This window comes from Sinocyclocheilus anshuiensis, unplaced genomic scaffold (assembly GCF_001515605.1).
Source record: "Sinocyclocheilus anshuiensis isolate Anshui unplaced genomic scaffold, SAMN03320099.WGS_v1.1 scaffold2090, whole genome shotgun sequence".
Taxonomy (NCBI): Eukaryota; Metazoa; Chordata; class Actinopteri; order Cypriniformes; family Cyprinidae; genus Sinocyclocheilus; species Sinocyclocheilus anshuiensis.
In genome coordinates, this window is record NW_015560626.1 from 277805 (window position 1) to 300207 (window position 22403).

At 37.3% G+C, this 22403-nt stretch overlaps 1 protein-coding gene across 17 annotated transcripts in view; it reads left to right on the forward strand.

The window, feature by feature from the left end:
- Positions 1-22403, forward strand: part of kif1b (kinesin family member 1B) — an 86764-nt gene that overhangs the window by 29814 nt on the left and 34547 nt on the right. For 5 of the 17 annotated variants that reach the window (XR_001633321.1, XM_016478342.1, XM_016478344.1 and 2 more), the window contains exons 3-25: positions 3307-3383; positions 3567-3746; positions 3978-4043; positions 4246-4424; positions 5484-5595; positions 6221-6298; positions 6565-6630; positions 6741-6758; positions 6971-7046; positions 7628-7706; positions 7842-7984; positions 8364-8405; positions 9575-9619; positions 11743-11954; positions 14481-14560; positions 14844-14919; positions 15094-15156; positions 15871-15933; positions 16180-16259; positions 16608-16714; positions 16927-17010; positions 17426-17606; positions 18142-18214. Coding sequence is in view for 16 of the 17 variants with exons in the window: in XM_016478342.1 (XP_016333828.1) it covers positions 3307-3383; positions 3567-3746; positions 3978-4043; positions 4246-4424; positions 5484-5595; positions 6221-6298; positions 6565-6630; positions 6741-6758; positions 6971-7046; positions 7628-7706; positions 7842-7984; positions 8364-8405; positions 9575-9619; positions 11743-11954; positions 14481-14560; positions 14844-14919; positions 15094-15156; positions 15871-15933; positions 16180-16259; positions 16608-16714; positions 16927-17010; positions 17426-17606; positions 18142-18214 (2180 nt within the window). In the remaining variant the exon portion in view is untranslated. The remainder of the gene's footprint in view (positions 1-3306; positions 3384-3566; positions 3747-3977; positions 4044-4245; positions 4425-5483; positions 5596-6220; positions 6299-6564; positions 6631-6740; positions 6759-6970; positions 7047-7627; positions 7707-7841; positions 7985-8363; positions 8406-9574; positions 9620-11742; positions 11955-14480; positions 14561-14843; positions 14920-15093; positions 15157-15870; positions 15934-16179; positions 16260-16607; positions 16715-16926; positions 17011-17425; positions 17607-18141; positions 18215-22403) is intronic. The other 12 variants (XM_016478347.1, XM_016478346.1, XM_016478350.1 and 9 more) reach the window with 12 other exon arrangements.

A 22403-nucleotide genomic window follows, 5' to 3' on the forward strand; every position in this document is an offset into this window, starting at 1 on the left:
AAATAGTTTAAACTGATCCATATAAATAATTGAACTTACAAACTCTATTATTATTTTTGCTATTTATGTTTAAATCAGAGTCTTATATCTGTTATACTCAAGAGATGAGCCCATTGTTCTAATATGTCTACTAATATGCCTAAATATGGCTACTAATATGCCTCTGCGAAAAATGGTATGTGAAAAGAGTCTTTAGTTTGAATACCCAGTAGTGATGCACAATATTAGATTTTTGCCGATATTTTTCAAATCATTTTGGCTGTTAACCAGTGCTGATATTTATATTTTGTTTTGAAACAACACAAAGTCTCTCCTGTGCAGAAATTATAAACAAATTATTTTTTTGTTAGTTTTGAGCAAAAATTAATAACTAATAACTAATAAACATTATTAAAGTTCTTTTTTTTTAATGAGAGTACATTTAAAGCTTTGAAATGTTTTTTTTTTTTTTTTTTGTTAGATAGATGCAGTTGAAACCTTAAATGTTGATTAACATTGATAGATGGTCTGAATCAAAAAAGCTGTAAAAATTCTAAAAATCTTTTAGAGGTCCCTGTATTTCAGTTTTCATAATCCATTTGAAAAAATATATTACATATTACTGAATAAATCTGTATATATTATATTATTTAATTTACAAGTGTCATGTTTGTGATTTTTATTCATGGAAGCTATAGCTTCTGACCTTTTAAATCAAAACTGACTTGTGATTTTATGATATCAATTACTGCTTTATTTATTAAGAAACACAATTATCTTAATGTTATTTGTGTATTTTACTTGTCATTTTATTACAAGTAGGCCAACAGCGCCCCCTAAGTATATGCTGATGTTTACATTTTAAGCCTTTATCGACCGATTCCGATCACATTCCAAAAATATCGTGCATTCCTAATAGCCAGTTATAGTAGGTGAATAGTAGCTGAAAAATATGACATTCATAGTGTTCATCTGATGAACACTTAGCCTAACTATCCCATGAGGCCACAAGAGAGAGAGTCGTGAGTGGCGGAGAAGTGACGCAGTCAAGTCAAATGACAATGCAAATTAATTGCATTCATACTACAAACACACATGCTGCCGTATAGAACTTACTTTTCTAAGTCTTGCAGCAAGTTCTTCATCAAATGTACTACCTGCTCTGACAGTATGTGATTTTGGACACATGAAATCGTGATGTTAAGTTACTCACCAGCGAAATTATTTCAAATAGTCCTGTATATTGAATATTCCTTATATACTTTCTAGTCTCATATTCGACTTGTATCTCTCTGAAAGAAGTGGCTCAGTACCCAGCCCTCCCCTCTCATTTCCACTGAATAATAGATGAATTCTGTGAGATTAGCCAGTGTCCCAGAGGTGCTGTGCGGGGGGGGGGTTGGTTTACTCATTGCAGGGGGCTCAAACGTCCTCGACTGCAGAGAGCCTCATGCTTAATTAGACCATTGACTTTTTATGTATAATCCACACCTCTTTCCCTTCTTTCATCCATCCACCCATGCATTAAAGAGGGAAAAACACCACATTTCTCTATTTCTGGGCTGATGGGTCATTTTTGTTGCAGCGGGAACAGGAAAGGTTGTTATGTTGTTGTTTGGATTATTGCTAAAACAGCAGCGTGTGCATCCCATTCGTCAGTTTCTTTCTCTTTTTTTTCCGCCCACCCAGCCATCTGACCTCGCCACCCTGCGCTCTGCCGGTGGAATGTGTTCGTCTGGATCGAATCAAGGCCTGAACACGCTCGGGGGGGCTCTGCCGGCCAACTCCGAGTCAGTTGAGGGAACTGCAGCAGCAGCTGGCTTTCTGATACCTATAAATATCCTACAGTAGATTCCTGCGGTTCCACAGCCTTTTGGGCCGCTCACTCCCAGGCTTAGCATTCTGATGGTGTGGTGGTGTTGAGACGAGGGTCGGGCTGAATGTTTGGGACACGCCAAATACCAGACAAGCCTTTAGATTCCTGTTTATTAAGACTGCTGGGATATGTAGCAACCTGCTGGGAGGACAGCATGTGTGTAATCTGTCAGTGAAAACAGGATTAAATTTGATTTGAATCTTGTGTGAACAGAAAAAAAGGGATGAATTATGGGTAGTCACATGCAACAGGTGGACCTGCTGATCCCACACAAAGACATTTTTGAGTCATCATTTATTTTTTATTTTTTACACAGGCCCTGCTGAGGTGAATGTGTCCGCTCTTTCAAAAATAGCCCCCAAACAAGTGTTTTACAGTGGTGGTGGAGCAGTTATGCACATGTGACTCTTTAATTTCTCGTTGCACAGACATTTCATTCTATCAGATGAATGGAGATGTTGGACATTTTAAATGTTGGTTTAGCTACAGTGGTGATTTGTGGCTTTTTGGAGGCTGACTCAATCTCTGTCGTTTGATCATATATGGTGTTGTTGATATTTGGTAATAGTTTAGAGCCATTGATAATGATTGTGTGCAGGTGAGCAGTTCACTTTGCATAAAACACTATCACAGTCTAACAGTGATGGATTCAGTTTCTCAGCTATTAATGAGATCCAGGCATTGTTTTTTTTAGCATTATTTACTATTTTAAAATGTATTAATATTTTAAATGGACTTTTATGGTTATAATTTCAGGTTTCATTTTAGTTTTTATTAAGTTTAGTTTTTTTTATATTTCTATTTTGCTTAAATTTTTTTCTCTTTTATGTTTAGTAATTTTAGTATGTCAACTTAAACTTATTCATTTTAGTTGACATGGCAACATTTCTAAAGTTCTAAAGAAATCTAAAGTTTTTCATCAGATATTTGTATTTTATTTTATTTCACATTTGTTTAACTTGTTTTTGTCATTAAGGGTGCTGTTTAATGCTCTATTATTGTGCCGTTTGTTACAATTGGTTTGTTAACTGTTGTGTGTTTGTTTCATAGCAGATTTGAATGCTTACACTCAGTTCTTTTCTTTACTTTGAATTTTGAGTACACATTGTTTTAATTATTTAATTATACTGTTATTTCATTATTTTCAATAATTAGATTTTCATTATTTTCAATAATTAGATTTTCATTATTTTCAATCATTAAAAACAGAACTGTAGTGAAAATTGTTTCATTTATAATAAAAAGAAATTATTTAATTACAAATTTATCACCATAACAGTCTAATTAATGAAAAGTATGTCAGCCATCTTGCCACCGTGCACTTGGTCAGTCACTAGGTGTGTCCTCTAAAGCCATAGTATGTAACCCTTATGGATATAATTTCTAAAAACCGACATGCTGTTTTTGTGAACAAAAAAAAATATCGCACTGATTTTCCCTGTCTTTTGCAGCTATTTTGAACCCCAAGAACCCAAAGGAACCACCAAAATCCTTCAGCTTCGACTACTCGTACTGGTCTCACACCTCAGTAAGTCTCATTTTCTCTCTCTTTCTCCTTCTGTCCTTTTTGTGCTCTTTCTACTTTTTCCGCTGAGCTGGCTCAGTGGACAAAAAATGTGCGTGTGGTCAGATTTACAGCTGTAATTAATCATCCCCTAAAATAAAGCCTGTATTAACGTGTTTTGTTCTCTTTTCTTAATTTCTCTGCTAGCCGGACGACCCCAGCTTTGCGTCACAAAGTCTTGTGTTCAATGACATCGGGAAGGAGATGTTGCAGCATGCTTTTGAGGGATATAATGTCTGTATTTTTGCCTACGGCCAGACCGGAGCTGGCAAGTCCTACACCATGATGGGAAAGCAAGAGGAAGGACAGGAAGGCATTATTCCACAGGTATGTATGTAATATCGCAGCATATGTATCACCTTAATGGATCCAAAGTAAAAGACATGCTTAAGAGCTCAGCAGCGACTGAGATGTTTCTGATCTCAAAGCAGACATTGCCAGAAGACATTAAGACATTAGCGCTCCGTCTAGCACGTCCGGCAGGGGTAGAGTTATTTGTGCTCTGTATCGATCGCTCTCTCTCTCCTCCCTAATGTGCTCTTTTTGTCCCCCTCCCAGCTCTGTGAAGACCTCTTTGAGAAAATCAATGACAATAACAATGAGGAGATCTCGTACTCGGTGGAGGTGAGCAACAAATACATCATGACTCCTCGGTACATTCCTGTGACTCACTTCACACACTCTCCATCTGTTGAAATGCTGTTTTTGTTGTGTTACCTCACTGCTTACTAACTCAGCAATGGGGGGTGATGGGCTTGTTCAGAGCCTACTCAAGTGTTCAATAATTGAGATCTAGTTATATCTCATTTTTATGTGCTCATTGTAGGTGGCTTATATGGAGATATACTGTGAGCGGGTGAGGGACCTGCTAAACCCTAAGAATAAAGGGAACCTGCGTGTCAGGGAACATCCTCTACTTGGGCCGTATGTTGAAGACCTCTCAAAACTGGCCGTCACCTCTTACACAGACATAGCTGACCTCATGGATGCTGGTAACAAAGCCAGGTGAGAGAGAAGAAAACTTGTTGTACTTATAAGGTTTTTTTTCCCACTTTGGGTGCTGCTGTTGAAGGATAGTGGTTAGATTTTTTGTCAAAGGGGAAATGGAAAAGTGTTATGTTTCATCCAGTGATACTCTGAATGATAGGCATGTGTAAATGTGACTCTTGGAAGGAGTAACACGCTTCTAATCCTCCCGTGCTGATTCCCAGGGTTTATTTGTGGAGAATGTGACGTGTAAAGCCTGCTTCTCTCAAGAGCATCCCACACAGTGCCATATCCAGCACATGAGCTGCGTTGATGTCTTATTCCTGCACTTACTAGCATTTTCCAGGATTACTCTCTCACACTCTGGTGATAAGCATCTAGAGCGGTCTATGAACTTCCAAAGCAGCCTTTCAACCTTTTTCAGGCCAATAAAGAGATTATTGGTGGATAAAGAGAAAAGGACAGGCCTGAAATAGCATATAATACCATATTAATGTATTTCTATACATTTCTGTGTTATGATTCTTATGTTGCAAATCTATTCAAATAATCGTTCTTGATATTTTAATTGTACTTTTAATGTGAGACGGACAATGGAAGATTTTACTGAATTCCAGTTTTGAACTATAATGATATTGTTTTTTAATGCGTATTTTCATTTATTAATTTATTATTATTATTTATGTTTCATTTATTTTATTTATTTATTATTTTCTTTTTAAACATATTTTTGTTTAATGCATAATTAAATTTTTTTCCTCACAAATTTACTTTGACATCATGGTTCAATCTTTATTCTTGTATTTTTGTTATGCATATTTGTATTTATTTTATATTTTGTTTATTTATTCTTCACAAAATTACTTTGAGTTCAGCACTGACCCCCATTAAAAACCCTAGTTTTATAGTATGCAGCTTTACGCAGATGTTAAAAATAAAGTCAAGAAATGTAAGAAAATACTATTACATTATGTAATATCCATTAATATACATTGTATATAATTATACATTTGTTTTACTCAAATAATTATATGTATGTGACACCTATGATGCTCATTTCGCTCTCTGTATCTGCAGAACTGTTGCCGCCACCAACATGAATGAGACAAGCAGCCGCTCTCATGCAGTCTTCACTATCGTTTTCACCCAGAGGAAGTATGACAGCGAGACAGACCTGTCCACAGAGAAGGTTGGATATTTTACACCCATCCACAGCCATTATGACAATTCACGAGCTCAGATTTGTCCTGCAACCCAAAGTCAGCAAATCCTGTACCAAGTAGAAAGGAAAACAGAGAAAAAGGGACCCGTCCCTCTCATCCTGTGTTTGTGGGGCTCATTGTGTAATTGCTGCGGACACAAAGACCGCTCTATGAGGTCCACAGGCACAATGGCTATTGTACAGAGCTACTACATTAGATTCACTACACAGGTCTCGCCTCAGCCCTTGCTCTAATATTAGTCATCTAGTTTGGCAGCGGAATCGCTGGCCAAAACTCAAGCACGGCAAAATGAAAAGATAACCCAAGCATCCTTTAGCAAAATTAGTTGTGCATGCATGCACCAATGATTTTACAAGTACCCTAAAATGATTGGATGATTGAATTATTTAGTTAAACAAGTGCTATCTGAATCAGTTTGATTGAATCATCAGAACGATTCATTTGGACAAGGCAGAAATACCTACAGTATATGATGCTATTGCTAATAGACTTATGGGAAACAAAAGACTCCCACATACATAGTATGCCATACTGAAGAGGTTTTTAGTGTGTGTTGATCAGTCTAAAAGTATCTCTGCTGTCTGGTTTCAGGTCAGCAAAATCAGCCTGGTGGATCTGGCAGGAAGTGAGCGTGCTGACTCAACAGGGGCCAAAGGAACCAGACTGAAGGTACAGACTAATTTTACAGCCTCTCTCGAACTCCACCAACACCTGCCATATGTAAAAGTGACTGCAGTCTCCTCCACATGCCGCAAATATTCTGGGAATGTGACATGCATGACAGAACATAAAACACTCAAAACAAAAATATGCATCACAGCTATTTTTATTCCTTTAAGGGTTTGTTTGTTTTAATTGCAAACATATTTTAAGCTGAATTGTATTCATTTAGATGTAATCATAAAACTGACTATTCACCTGTTTGTGCTTCTTAGGAGGGAGCAAACATCAATAAATCTTTAACTACACTAGGAAAGGTTATTTCAGCGCTGGCTGAGGTGGTGAGTAGTGTTCAATACCTGTCTCGCTCTCTGCCTGTTTGCTTGCATGTCTTCAGTACTATAGCTCTATGTGCTGTCTGTCTCTCTCCTGGCAATGCTTCCCTTCCCAGGATAACTGTACCAGCAAGGTAATCTTTCCCGGTGTACGGTCACTAACCACTGAACCGTCTCTATCTAAACATATCAACCTTTATCCATGTAACCTTTTGTCTTAAAAGTGTCTTATTCTAGTCTTGATGTCTCATACATCAAGTAATTTCCTGAACCCCCTTCATTATTACAGCAGTAGCTATATTTACCTGCTATATTTCAACATGTTTTACTGGCTGTTTTGAAATAGAGCAAGAAGAAAAAGAAGACGGACTTCATTCCTTACCGAGACTCAGTGTTGACATGGCTGCTAAGAGAGAATTTAGGTATGGACGATGATCCATAATGATTATAAATGATTGTATCAACTATGTTGCATGGGTATTATAAACCAGCATTTAAAAATAGAACTGACTGTATTTCAAAATAATTCAACAGTTCTCTATGTAATATGATAGGACTCTTAAAGGAGTAGGTCACCCACTTCATTATTTAAAACAAAAAAATATTTTATTTGATTTTCTTTTCTTTTGTTTAACTTTTCTTGTCTTTTCTTTTTTGTTTCTTTTCTTTTCTTTTTAGCTTGACAGACCCAATCCTTATTCACTGTATTTTTTTGGGGGGTGAACTATTCCTCTAAATATTATCTATATTCAACAGATTTAATTAAAACGTTCTCATACAATGCCAACCAATAGCTATTAAATGAAAATATTGCAGAGGTTTAGCATTTAAAATGAATTTTAAACATTTAAAACAAAAGAAAATTACACTTGTGCTTTCTTTAATGTTCTGTGGAAGGTGCATCCTTTAAACTCATTGGCCTGTCTTGGATCAATACTCCAGTCGAAAGAAACTGCATTACTAGGTGTTTCTAATTGTTTGCGTAATTGTGCCTGTCCACCAGGAGGGAACTCGAGGACAGCTATGGTGGCCGCCCTGAGTCCTGCTGACATTAACTATGATGAAACTCTCAGCACACTCCGGTAAGAATTCACGTCCTACTCCCACTTCCCATTAAACAGTGTGTCTTCCATTCTTAGATGGTCTTGATTTTGATAAGGGGACTCTTGTGATCTCAATGGCTGTTTGGATCATTGTCATTGTTTGCTCATTCACAGATATGCAGACAGAGCCAAGCAGATCAAGTGCAATGCAGTCATCAACGAGGACCCCAACGCCAAACTTGTGCGGGAGCTGAAGGACGAGGTGACGCGTCTAAAGGAGCTGCTCCATGCCCAGGGCCTTGGGGACATTCTGGACAGTAAGTCGAGGCACAGCGCCCCCCAATGGCTACTTCTATACATGCCCAATTGCCAGGCAAATAGGAGGTCACTTACTGTGCTCACAAGTGGCAAATTCTTCAGCTCTGATCTAATGCTGCAGTCTAGCCCAGTCTGCATTGTCTTCATGTTGTTCCTTCTACGTCTTCATTTAACCGTTTCATCAACATGTGATGGAGATTAGGGATATGATGGATAGAAATCACAATACTGTTTTCCAAAATCCAAGTCCAGGAGTGTTTCCATCTCATGTTTGTCTTCACAATATTTTGTCTAGTCAACTCTAACTGCCTCTGTCAGTCATTCCTCTACTAGTCCTCTCAACTCTGACCTTCTCCTGTTCTTCCTGCTTCCCTTCAGTCGAGCCAATGGGGGATGATTACCTTGGAAGTGGAAGCAAATGTGTGTATATGCTTGACGGGGCCGCATCCTCTCGCTCTTCCCTTTTGTTACCAGTAGCTTATTCACTGCTTCTGGAATACAAACGTGTCGGCTTTGCATGCCTCAGTTTTTTTTTTGTTTTTTTTTACTGCAAGGAATCCCAGACATACAACAGATAAATATGCAATGGACTGGATGGGTTAGATTGCCACTGGCAGGCTTTATGCTTGCTTTTACCCTAATTTGATTGACTGTCTGGCATGGTGCAGTCTTAATGGCAGGCTTTTCTCCAAATAAGCCCAACCCCATGCTACAGCACGATAGATCAGATAGACTGCATCTGGAAGCACTTAAAGGGATCGTTCACCCCAAAATGAACATTTTGTTGTCATTAAATCTTTATTGTATTCTTTTGTGAAGCTCAAGAATGTTCTAGCTTCAGTTCCATACAAGGAAAGGTCATTTATACTTTGTGTAATGAACAAACCAAATGGATAATTTGCAATTAAAGGAAGAAAATCAGTTTTGGACTTCCTCAAAAAAAATTTTGTATGACATTCTGCTGAATGTAATATTTTATATAAATATTTTTTATATAATACTGATATACACATGCATACAGTATGCATTGTAAAAATTGATGGTAGTTTAATAGTTTAATATTAACATGTCTTTTTAGCGAATGTATCTTGAATTAAAAATCAACATGAAATGGCATTGGAACCCCTTTTATCTCCATAATCTGAAAAAATAACAAACAATAATGAATGATGAATGTTCAATTTAAATCGATTTTGTCTTGTTCCATTTGGTTTTCCACTTGTTTTAAACTAAATGTATTATGGTTTATTCTTAAAACAAATAGAATAAGAAAAAATAGTTTACTTTAACAGACCAGTTATTCACAATAAAGAATATTAGTGAATAATAACTTAAATTTTGTTGTTTGACTCAAATAATCTATTGTATGACATTCTGCTTAACGTCAAAGCTAAAAGTTTTATGGTTTGGAATGACGTGGGTGAATAAATGATAACAAGATGTTCATTTTTAGGTGAACTATCCCTTTAATATCAAATCTCCTTTAATCTTGTATTTTGCTGTTTAATTGTTATTGTCCTTTATTGTAAACTTCCTCTTTATTTTCTGCCTAGTGAGGTTTTATTGTGTCATTTAACTGTTCATTGCAGGTCACGATATTAACGATGTTAAAACAATGATCTATCGGAGAAAAGGTGCATGTTTTCATAATCTTACAAATGCAGATTAGCAATTGCAGTGGTAGTGTAAGAATACATAGCTGCTTTAGTCCAAGTGCGTCTGAATCCTCTTCCTTCCCTGTTCTTCGTATCCTCTTATGCAAGCTCGGTGTACCTTTTCAAAAGCTGCAGAACCGAATCAGAGCTCAGGCGGCTATTTGCTTTTCTATCTGTCTGGGAGTTCTTGATATGCACTGAGAGATGAACGCACACTGTGCTTTCTACTGCTACAACCATATGGCGCTGGGAAAGCAAACATTTTCACTTGACCGAAATGCTTGCCATGGTCTGTGTGCTAGCGGCCTCAATCGCATCATCTGAACGCATGAACAATAATGTAATGCAGTGCTGTTACGCAGCAATGTTGGCCTAGTTGCTTCAGGAGAGTCTTTTCAGATAAAATCCAATAGAGTGAATATGCAGTAGAACGCTCGACTGAACTGCAACAAAGCTCCCTGGGAGAGTTTTCGTAAGCACAGTCCCCTCCTAGTCATCCTTCACAGTTTTGAAGAGCTTTGTGGCAGCCAAACATTGACAGCATCATGACTTTAAGAGCGATGTGCCGCGTGGAAAAGACGTTTTATAGCTTATATCTGCAGCATGTTATCATACTGCTCTTCCAGCCCCCCCAAGCCTCCCTCTCCTGGTTTGTGACCTTTATGCAATCCCTCCACCCCCGTCTCTTCTCTCACATCTGAGAAGTGATGTCAGTTTTCACCCAGGTCAGAATCAAGTCAAACTGATTTATCACATTTAAAAGAGCTTGTATAATCGACTGCACTGTTTGCAGGTCACATGTTGTTGAATATTACATAATTGATTAAATATAATGCATGCTACTATTAAAAAACTGATGCCATTTATTGTCATAATGCTTAAAATAAGTGCATACTTCAAAAATCCTATTCTTAATTAGTGCCTTTCAAGTAAACTATTTACATTTAATAATTTAGCAGACACTCTTATCCAAAGTGACTTACAAATGAGGGTAATAGAAGTGTTGTGACAAGTCCCGTTTAGTCTAACGCAGTATACATAGCAAGTTTTTTTAATAATAATAATAATAATAATAAATAAAAAGAATAAAAGTAGATAGAAAATAGATAGAATAGATAGTTTTAGAGGGTGAAGTTATTATTATTTTAATAATAATTAAAAAGAAAACAAGTAGAATAGAAAGAATTGAAAAAGAATGGAGAGCGCTAGTGTTGGAGGATAATGTTTTCTTTTTGTTTGTTTGTTTTTTAATAAATAAAAAGAAAACAAGTAGATAAAATAGAAATAGAGAGTTAGTGATAGATTTTCAAGTAAAAACATTATTAAATGTTTTCAAAAATCATATAAAAAATGATTGTTAATATTTGATATTCTTAAAATGTAATATTCTTATAACAAGTTAAATTGACCTAAGAAGCAAAATTGTATAAAATATTACCATCCAGATATTAAAATGTTTAATTCAGTGTTTTAAATATGACAGTTTCAAAAATAATATATGCTGTTGTTAAATTATGCTTAAAACAAGGCAAATTTACATAAGATGCAAAATTGTGTAGAACGTTATCTACATATTAAAATATTATATACAGTGTTTTAAAAATGACAACGTTTTAAAATACTATATACTGTAGTAGAAATTAATATTCTTAAAACAACAAAAAAATTCCTAAGAAGCTAAATTGTATTTATTCCGAGTGTATTTGTCTTGTTCCATTATTTTTTTCATTTGTTCATTTAAGCTATATTTAGTGAGGTTTACAACTAAAGAATTGCCAATTGCCAATGGAACAAGACAAAAATGCTGTTAAATTCAGGATGCATTCCCTGAAACAAGTCTTAATAGCTTGTTTTAAATATGACAGAATAGGATTTTTAAAGTAATGGGGATAGAAACCTGAGGTGAGAACTGTATCTGACTCTCTGACTGGCATGTTTGTTGTAATCCTTTGATGTGAACTGTGTGTCTTACATTGGTCTTTCCTCCTCTTTGTCCTTTTTCTTCCATCCTTTCTTTCTGTCTCCTGTACTCTCTCACATTTCTGTCTCCACCACTTTCGCTTCTTCCTCCTTGCGTCGCCTGTCTCTCCTGTGTGGCTCAGACCTGAAAGATATACACAACAATAAGCACAGATACTTGCTTGCCTCAGAGAACCAACGGCCTGGCCATTTCTCCACAGCACCTATGGGCTGCCTGACAGCCTCTCCGTCCTCAGGCTCTCTGTGCAGCCAGGCAGGGCTTCAGTCCGTCTCAAGCATCCAGGAGCGCATCATGTCCACGCCGGGCGGAGAAGAGGCCATCGAGAGGCTGAAGGTACACAGACAAGCATTTTCCAAACAAAAGAAGAGTCAAGGGCTTAAGTGAATAACCATTTCCGGGCGTCGCCGAGGTTTCATCTTGAATTAATCAAAACTAATTAGCTAACAATGTGTAAGAAGATAATGGATAATGCTTCAGGCACCTGCTGACCTTTTGCATTCAAAATGTTCTACTCGTAATGATTTGCATGTTCTCATACATATGTATAAAAAAGAAGTCCTACTTTCCTACCCACCATTACAGACTCTCTGTAAATGAGTGAGATAGTAAAGGAGGAAAAGAGAGAGAATAAGTAGATGTGGCTACAGCTTCCAGGCATTAGTTTCCATGGTTACGGGCAGCAAGTGGCTCGCACCAGTGACGTCAACCTCCGATGCAGTTCGGCAGAAAATCAGACAGAAATAGACCTGGTCTTTTGTATCAGCCAAAAATATGGATGTATAATAAAACGTGAGAGCATCCTTGATCTCAGTCAATAACATAATCAGATGGAAGTCAGTTCACACACAAACCACTCACTACATGTCGCCTGTGATTCCCTGCATACAATCCTTTTCTTACTGGTCAATAGTTTGGAATAATTAGGATTTTTAAAATGTTTTTGAAAGAAATAAATACAATAAGATTGTGAAATATTATAGTGATTTCCGAAGGATAGTGTGACGCTGAAAACTAAAGTAATGGCTGCTGAAAATTAGCTTTGCCATCACAGGAATAAATTACATTTTTAAAATGTATTAGAACAAAAATCAGTTATTTTAAATTGTCATAATATTTCCCAGATTTTCTATATAAAATTATTCCAAAATTTTGACCAGTAGTGTATATGTATACACAGTGTTTGGGAGTAATTACATAATAAGTGTTACTGAGAAAATATGTAATTAAATTACAGTTACTTATGAAAATGTTAGATTACAAAGGGGGTTACATCTGAATATTTTCTCACACTTACAGATTTGATTGATTTCTTTCCCAATTGCATTGACTGCTCTAAAATATGAGAAACCATTGTTTCAGGAGTTTAGGACACAGAATATGGCACATGCTTATTTGATAACCATTTAATTTCCTATTTGGGTTTATGTAAATGCTTTATTTTTTAAGATTAACATTTTTTTCCAAAGCATTGTTAGATGCCAGTGTTTCCTGTTTCCTATGCAAAGATTTGATTTCAAAAACGTGATTTCAAAATGATTAACATTTGAAAACATTTTTTTTTTGAAATGTAGAAAAGTTATCAAATGTAATCAGTAACATTACTTTAATAAAGTAATTCAAATAGTTACACTACTTATTACATTTTAAATAGGGTAACTTGTAATCTGTAACCTATTACATTTCCAAAGTAACCTTCCCAACACTATACACGGATCTAATATAATGATAATCCAGTCTTCCTAGTCCTCTGTAGTTATCTGGGTTTGTCAGAAGGATCAGCTCACAGGTTACTTTCTACATGAACAGATGGCAGGGGTGTTAACCCTTTAGGAAGGATCTAGAGGGAGCTTCCTGTCTCTTAGGCCAGATGGTTCTGGTCTTCCTCCTGGACAAGGAAAAGGAGCGTTGGGCTTCCCATATTTAACGGTGTTTACTGCTCTTGACCCCATGTCAGGCATTTGTCCCATTGCACGCAGACTTATGGTCTGGTTTTGCCCTTTTAGGTATAGGACCCTGAAATTTATGACCTTCCCACAACTTGCAATGTCTGACTTAACATATAGCAAAATGTGCTCCGACACTGAGAGCAGAATAAGCCTCTTAGTATTATGCACAGTTCATTCAGGTCACAATGGCAAGTGTGTGGAAATGGCAATCTGGAAATGTTTCTTGAGCACTATATCAGCATATTAGAATGATTTCTAAAGGATCATATGACAGACTGAAAATTCATCCATCAGATGTATAAATTGTTTTAAAATACATTAACACCAAAATCAATTTTTTAAAATTGTAATAACATTTCACAATATTGTATTTTTACTAGTGCTGTCAAACGATTAATCGCGTCCAAAATAAAAGTTTTTGTTCACATAATATATGTGTGTGTACTGTTTATATTTATTATGTGTATATATAAATACAAACACATGCATGTGTGTGTATATGTGTATATATATATATATATAAGAAAAAGGTTGTATATAAATATAAATTATATGAATATAAATATATACATGTAAATATTTTCAATATATATGCTGTATGTGTGTGCTCTTATATATACATAATAAATATACACAGTACACACACATATATTATGTAAACAAAAACTTTTATTTTGGATGCGATTAATCATGATTAATCGTTTTGACAGCACAAATTTTTACTGTATTTTTGATCAAATAAATGAATATTGGTGAAAAATCTTATATGTTCCAGACTTTTGAATGCTAGTGTAGATTGTGTATATAGTCTGTCTATATTTGTGCCAGCAATATTTAGACATTTCAGGTCTTGTTTTATACCTCACAGCATATATTTCCTTTGAAATATCCCTCTTTGTCTGCCGTCCCGTAGGAGTCAGAGAAGATCATAGCCGAGCTGAATGAGACCTGGGAGGAGAAGCTGAGGAAGACTGAGGCCATCCGTATGGAGAGGTCAGTGAGGGTTTAGGTGCCATCTGGCTCCCTTCCTATTGTCTCTGTGCCCATACCATCATGCCCATGAGGAGTGTCTTCTACGTGCCTGTGTGCTCAGCTGGTCCCAGTCTGCACCAAACTTAAGCAGCTGTCAAATCGCACATAACACACTGACCTCAACACTAACATGCACATTCAAATATTCAAGAAATATTTTCCAGATGTCTTTAGTGCTAACTGCTAAGGTGTTGAATGTAATGTCATTCAGTATGGGCCTGATGTTTTCCTTCCTTCCCCTCAGAGAGGCGCTGCTGGCAGAGATGGGAGTGGCCATACGGGAGGATGGGGGAACCCTGGGTGTCTTCTCTCCTAAAAAGGTACAACACATGTAAACTCCTCTTCATCAATCACCGTTACTGTCTGCACCAGTCACCTCCTTCTCATGTCTGGGCTTTTCTTTCTTCGTATTTCATCATCCATCATTCTTCTTCCATTCCTTTTTTTTCTTTTATCTTTTGTTTTGCTCGCCTCTTGCAATGGAATCCTATTAGTTTGTTCCTGATAGACCAACGTCACTGTCTGTTGAGGACTTTAGTGTTTATTCTTCTAATCAGGTTTGTAGAATTCAAGTTTATTTTTCCCATTTGCATTTTTTAATTCCTACCAAAAAATAAATAAATAATTAAATACAAATAGAGTTCATTTAGCAAGCCATAGTTGTGTATTACTAAATACTAGTTAATAATATTTTCCCACATCACACTTAATTTAATTTTATGTACAGATTATGTACAGCGTGCTATAGTGTTTCCTGCATTAGCATGCAACGTGACCGATTTTGACAGATTCAAAAACGAATGACTCTCATGAGACAACAATCAGTTCTTTTAATAAATAGGACAAGAGGTTTTCGCCTTTTGGCATTATTAGTTAAATCCATCAGAGCTGTTACTGATTTAACATCTGACTGGATGTTGATATGTCAACATGTAAAGACACACCTTTTACAACAGATTTGTGTTGTGTTGTATTTTAATTAAAAAAAATTATAATTTATGTTTATACATATATTTCTAACTACAGAGTAGGGACTGATGTTTTTGCTTGCAAAACAAGGTCCATTGTGTGCCAGAAAGCACATTTACCATAATTGCGTTGTCTTTTTAGTATTCCACCCTAAAACACATCAACAGAGTTAGCCTGAATCTAAAACAAGGCCTCTCCTCCCTGTTATTTAATTGTTTTTATTTGCCTACTTATTCATGCTTTCATTCAGTTACTCTCCTCTTTTTCTCTGACATCTCCTTGTCATTTTGACTGTCAAATAGCTTTACGTTGAAAGGCCCTGTGAAGTCTATACTGACTTTAATGGGGTATTTTCACCCAAAAAGGTTGGTATAGTAGTAGATTATGACGTACAGTAGTTTGTAGTTATTTACTTGATAGAGATTAATGTAGTGCATTATCAGCTTTTGAAGAAGCCACATTTAATGGCTTTCTGTGAGTCATTATAAATCATTGAAATGGCATTTAACCTCGTTATTTCACTTTTTAATTAGCCCGTTAATGTAACTGTAGTTTTAGTGACATTAGTCACTTTTGTGTCTAACATTATCATTGACCCTGCTTCCCTACAGACCCCTCACCTAGTGAACCTGAACGAGGATCCTTTGATGTCAGAATGTCTGCTTTATTACATCAAAGATGGAATAACAAGGTATGAAATCACTTTCAGAACTGTCAGAAATTTCTTAGCTGTCTGTATGTTGCACTGAGGCATCTTATGATTGCTACATATCCAACCAGTCAAGGGTCCTACAAAGGACATGATGTTTTTTTTACTGCTTTGATATAAGGATTTTTTCTACATCGCCAATTAAAATAATAGACTTCTTTATCATTTAAAATATATAGTGTTCCTGTGGCTCAGCGGTAGAGCATTGCGTTAGCAGCGCAAAAGGTCGTGGGTTCAATTCCCAGGGAACACGCATACTGGTAACGGTTCTGTAATGTGGATGTCAGAGTATCCCTGCGTTAATTAAAATAAATGTCTTTGTTTTGACAGGGTGGGCCAGGCAGATGCAGAAAGAAGACAGGATATAGTTCTAAGCGGAGCTCACATCAAAGAGGAGCACTGTGTCTTCCGCAGTGAGAGAAATGCCAACGGAGATGGTTAGAGCTCACTTACACCTTAAGATCCATTTAAATGTGTTCAGTTCACGTGTCAGCTGTTAAACGCTTTTAAATCAGACATGATCAGTTCAGTGCAAATTAACTAACTTTTCTGTCAAAGATTAGTTCTTTGTTCTTTACGCTTTTACTGAATGAACATCTTATATTAGGCTTTTCTGCTGGAGGTAGTGAATTGTCTTCTGTCTCTACAGTGATTGTCAAGTTGGAGCCATGTGAAGGGTCCGAAACATATGTGAATGGAAAACGTGTGACTTCTGCAGTCCAACTGCGCTCAGGTGACTCACTGACAGCTGCCTGCACATTTCAGTTCTGGTTTAAGCCTGTTGATTATATTCATTAAAAAAACAAAACAAATGAAACGTAATTTGGGAACGATTCACTTTATATTTCAATGCGAAAGTAAGCTGTTTCCTGTGAATGTGCCTCATTAGCCTCTGTAGGTAAATAACAAAATGCATTAAGCAATAGAACTGTTTGCACTACAGATTACTGATTACAGATAATGCATTAATGTGATAACAAATGCCAGTTTGCAACATTAAGCAGCATAATGGACTTGGTACAGCTAAAAGAACTGAAAGTGGCTGACACCAGAAACCTTGCACATTCAAGTTGGATAATACATGTGCAAAATGTATGTTTATAGGCTGTTATATTGTTCCAATATGTACATACCTGTTCATTCCTCAGGTAACCGCATTATCATGGGAAAGAACCACGTGTTCCGGTTTAACCACCCTGAGCAGGCTCGCGCTGAGCGTGAGAAGACCCCGACAGCAGAGACCCCCGTAGAGCCAGTGGACTGGACCTTTGCCCAAAGAGAATTGCTGGAGAAACAGGGTATCGACATGAAGCAAGAGATGGAGAAAAGGTACGAAAGCCCTAATAATCATCAGATTTTATTAAACGACAGCTCCAGGTTCAGTATATCCTTTTTACTCATCCCTCAGGCACTTTGCAATGAAAATACAGTTTAGCAAGTAATAGTAAACGTTCACACTAGTTTCTGGTTAACACATGTATATGGAAACTGTGAATTTGAACATTTTTTGTCTTTGTAAGTGCCTTACTGTAACATATAATTTCTCAATTATTTTCTGTGGTAATTGACATAATACCTTATATGCTGTCAATAGAGCTTAACTTAACTATTCAAACTAGCAAAATTCTTTCAAAGCAAGTGTGAATTCCAGCTAATATATAGTATAGGGTTGGATAGCCAACCAAAGCCAGGGCCACCCAGCAGCTACATTTTGTGAAGTTTAAGCTCTTGGTATGGAATGTGAGCAAATATGAACTGGATTATTGTAAGAAGGATTTTTAGGATTATGTTGCGGAAAGGAAATGCAGTGAGCGTAAGAAAGAGCAGCTTTTTGATGCAGTGGTCTCGCACTGTATTATATCAGACTTACAGAAATGGAGATCCTGTACAAAAAAGAGAAGGAAGAAGCGGACCAGCTGCTTGAGCAACAGAGACTGGTAAGGCTGAATCTCTTTGATAATTCTTGTTTCTTCTGTTGTTTATCAGAGGACCTGTTCTTTCGTTTCAATTAGACCTTAATTGTCCATTAGACTGAGGGGAGAGATGTGCCATTTGATGAACGGAGTAAAACGGGCCCGTAGTTTTCTACTTGCTCTGCTGAAGTCCAACCAGCACTAATTCTGCACTCTTAGCTCTGACAACTTGAGACTTTTGTGTGTCTGTATGTGTGTGAGAGTGAAACACTTCTCCCAGTGCATGGCTGAACCTCTTTGCATGGTAACTGAATCCACTCTGTCTGGATTGAGATAGCAGATGGCCCATTGCTGATATGGACTGATTTACATATTCAGTTTGATACAGCAAGAATTAGCGAGAATTTCTTATTCAAATTTTCACTTTTCTCTCATAGAGTTGAGATGTAACTTTGCAAAACAGCATCAGCAGAAAAATACCAATTCGGCTTTTAATTAGTAATCTGTGTTTTTTATGAACATTACATTGTTGTGTAAGGCATTGGTTTGTCATGTACCAGTTAAAGACTCCATGAAGTGAAAATGGGAGCTTTTTTTGTTGAGATTTGACAATTGTATGATTTATAGCTGTCATTTATTTGAATTGAATTGAACTAAATTAAATGTCACTCTTCAGGGTTATGTGTGTTTATGTAATATTTTGGAAATGGACAAAAAAGATCCACCGTCAACTTAATTTTATATAAAGTAAAAAAATATATAATATTTTATGTAGAAGTTTTTTTTTTTACTTTAGTAGTTACCAAATATGAGCCAGTTGTTTAATTTTAAAACAACAAACAACATTTTGTCCATATGACACTTAATTTTAATATTTTTCTCACAGTATAAATGGGTCTTTGCAAATATTTATTAAAAAAAATACTTTTACAGTAATCATCATATCTGGAGATCTTTTACATCCTGGAGCTGACATCAAACTTTTGCCCGTTACCATTTTTCATGGGGTCTTTAAATTAAATTGGAGATCTTTTCTTTGGTTTATTCTGTATGCTGCTTTTGCATGGTTTGTTTTTGTAGCATGTTTAACAGATTAATTTACAGGGTACTTAGTACCTCATTTAGTATTTTTTGCTGAGCAGTGTTGTTAAGCTGGTCAAGCTTGAGTCAGCATTTGATTTACCCAAATAGATTTCGTTTTGTTTTTTTATTGCGTTGTTGGTTTTCTCAATGCAATTGCTGATATTTCCAATGCATTGTTGCCATAACCCAAGATTTCTGCTGTAGTTGATGAAGGCTAGTGACAATGTGGTTTCTCATTGACATCTGTAGCCTTGAGTTGTACACATCTGTGTCTGGCCAGGCACAGAGGGCATGCTATAACACAGCTATCCATGCTTGGGGGTCTTAATCAATGATGACAAGCTCTCCAATGCTCCGATGGTCTCATTCATATAATCTCATACACAGAACGACACAGATATCGTACACTGCACTGATTACACAACCACGATTACATTGGTCGCCAGCTGTCTCCTTTGTTATTTGACTGTGATTTTTGTATTGTCCTTGTTTTACTTGACCTGGAAAATGAGAAACTGCATTTTCTCTCAACTAACCTCTTAACTGTAGTGGATGAAATCGATGCTTTTAACCTTCTCAGAGCCTGTCCTTTTCTCTTTTTCTTCTCTGTACTGACCTGTAATAAACACGCAAGAGTCTAACCCACTGCTAGAGCTAGAAAAACTCTAAAACCAAATCTTCTCTATCAAGGACTTCATATGAGGGAATGAAGCAAAACTCATCAGGCTTTGCTGCATGCCACTGAAGCATGTTTGGGGTGCGACTTTCAAGAGCTCTAATTGAAGAGGATGTCATGAATTTAAACTTGACAAAAAAGAAAGAAACCAGCGCAACAGCTAAAACAGCATATCAAGCAACATCTATCCCCTTTTTGTTGACATTTTTCTCATAATCATGAAAGTCATGCCTTGCATTTACTTTTTATAGTGATATGCAACTTGGGAATAACGGTGATTGAATTTGTATCTACACACTGTAAATCTAAAAAATAACAGTAAGCATTGTCAAATGCATCTGCGAGTACATAATCCTCTCTAAAATTTTCATATCTGTAGTCGACTTGCAGTCTACAAACATTTGCTTTCAGCTTTTCCTGCAGTTAGTTAAAAATTGTCAAGTACGTTGACGTTTTTTCTCAGCTTAATTAATCAGTTTGTACATTTTTCTAAATATTGCAATGTTTTCTCAAGGTTTTAAAAAATCTCTAGAAAGTTTCACATATGTAATTAGGAAATCCTGTGTATCTGATGTGTATAGTCATAATACAAATACTTTAGAAATGTACATGTATAAATTGAATGTTGGCTTTCATTGTTAAACAAACCAGTAGCAGTGCTTCTGCTTTCATTATAATCTCATATTGCAAAGCATCATCTCATTTAGCTGTTCCCATTTTGCATATCACAACACTGTCCATTCTTTACAGAAAACATTCCTTTTGATTTCGGTATCCCATTTTAATTTTCCCATTTTGTTTTTCGCACTCTTTGGTTTGTTTCCTGTTTTGTTCTCTCAAGGATGGAGACTCTGATAGTGGCGACGACTCTGATAAGAGGTCGTGCGAGGAGAGCTGGAGACTCATCACTTCACTTCGGGAGAAACTTCCTCCCAGCAAGCTCCAAACCATAGTCAAAAAGTGTGGCTTACCCAGCAGCGGTAAAAGACGAGAGCCTGTCAAAATGTACCAGATCCCTCAGCATCGTCGCCTTACAAAGGACTCCAAATGGGTGACTATTTCTGATCTGAAGATCCAGGCAGTCAAAGAAATTTGCTATGAGGTGGCTCTGAATGATTTCCGTCACACCCGTCAAGAGATTGAGGCTCTGGCCATAGTAAAAATGAAAGAGCTTTGTGCCACCTACAACAAGAAAGACCCGAATGAACGCGATTCTTGGAGAGCTGTGGCTCGAGATGTCTGGGATACTGTAGGGGTCGGGGACGAACGAATCGAAGATGTCATAACAAACGGGCGAGGTGTAACTGACATGGATGACCTAAAAGTGCACATTGACAAACTGGAAGACATCCTGCAAGAGGTTAAAAAGCAGAACAACATGAAGGATGAAGAGATTAGAGCTCTCCGTAATAAGATGTTGAAGATGGAGCAAGTGATTCCACTCATTTCCAACGAGTCTCAGGAGAAAAACACTCGCAGTGCACCCATGAGAGCCCGCAGTTCCAGTGAGGGTAAAGCTCTTGAGGAGAAACCCAACGGCGAACAGTCGGACGAGCAGGTGCCTACAATGATGGATGATGATTCTTCGTTCCGACGTGGACATATACGTTGGATGCGACAAGAGCAGGTACGCCTCAAGAACCTTCAGCAACAGGAGATTTCCAAGCAGCTCCGGAGGCAAAACGGACCTCACCGCTTCATCCCACCTGAAGACCGCAAGCTGCGCTTCCCTTTCAGGAGTAACCCCAAACATCGCAACTCCTGGACCCCTGGCACTCATATCATTATCACAGATGAACAGGTGATCGAGTTGAAAGTTCCCAAAGAAGCAGTCCAGGAAGAGGAAGACGGCAAAGTGGTGGCTGCAGAGCCCAGAGAACAAGTGGTGCCCATCATCCACACGTACCCTACTCTTCCTAGTCCCATGGGTCAACGTAGAAGCAAAGATTTAGAGCAAAGCCTGAATCATAGACACAATCAAAGCCACAAACTCCATGAACGAGGCCGTAGTAACTCATTCAACAGCAGCCAGCATGCCTCGGACTCTACGGAGTCCCTCAATTCTGGGAACAGGAAGCCCCCTCACCCACAACAGGCCTATTACCAGCCACGCTACAACCAAAACCAGCATCATTATCCACAACAACAGCATCCACAGTTCTGTCATTACAATACTGATGCCAGCAACAACTACCAGCAGTACCCACCTAATCAGCAGCCGAGCCACCACAACAATGTTTACACTCCACCCCGTATGCGTAGGCAAATGTCTGCCCCCAATTTGAAGGGCAGTCGAGAAACCACAGTGTGACATTGGAAGCAGGGCATAGGTTCATGTACAGAACTAGTTGATGCTACAAATCACACATCACAGACTCATCACAGCATTGGACAGCTTGTCCCCATCAAGTCCAACTGTTATGTGGCACTTGTTTTAAACGATTGAATGTTCTT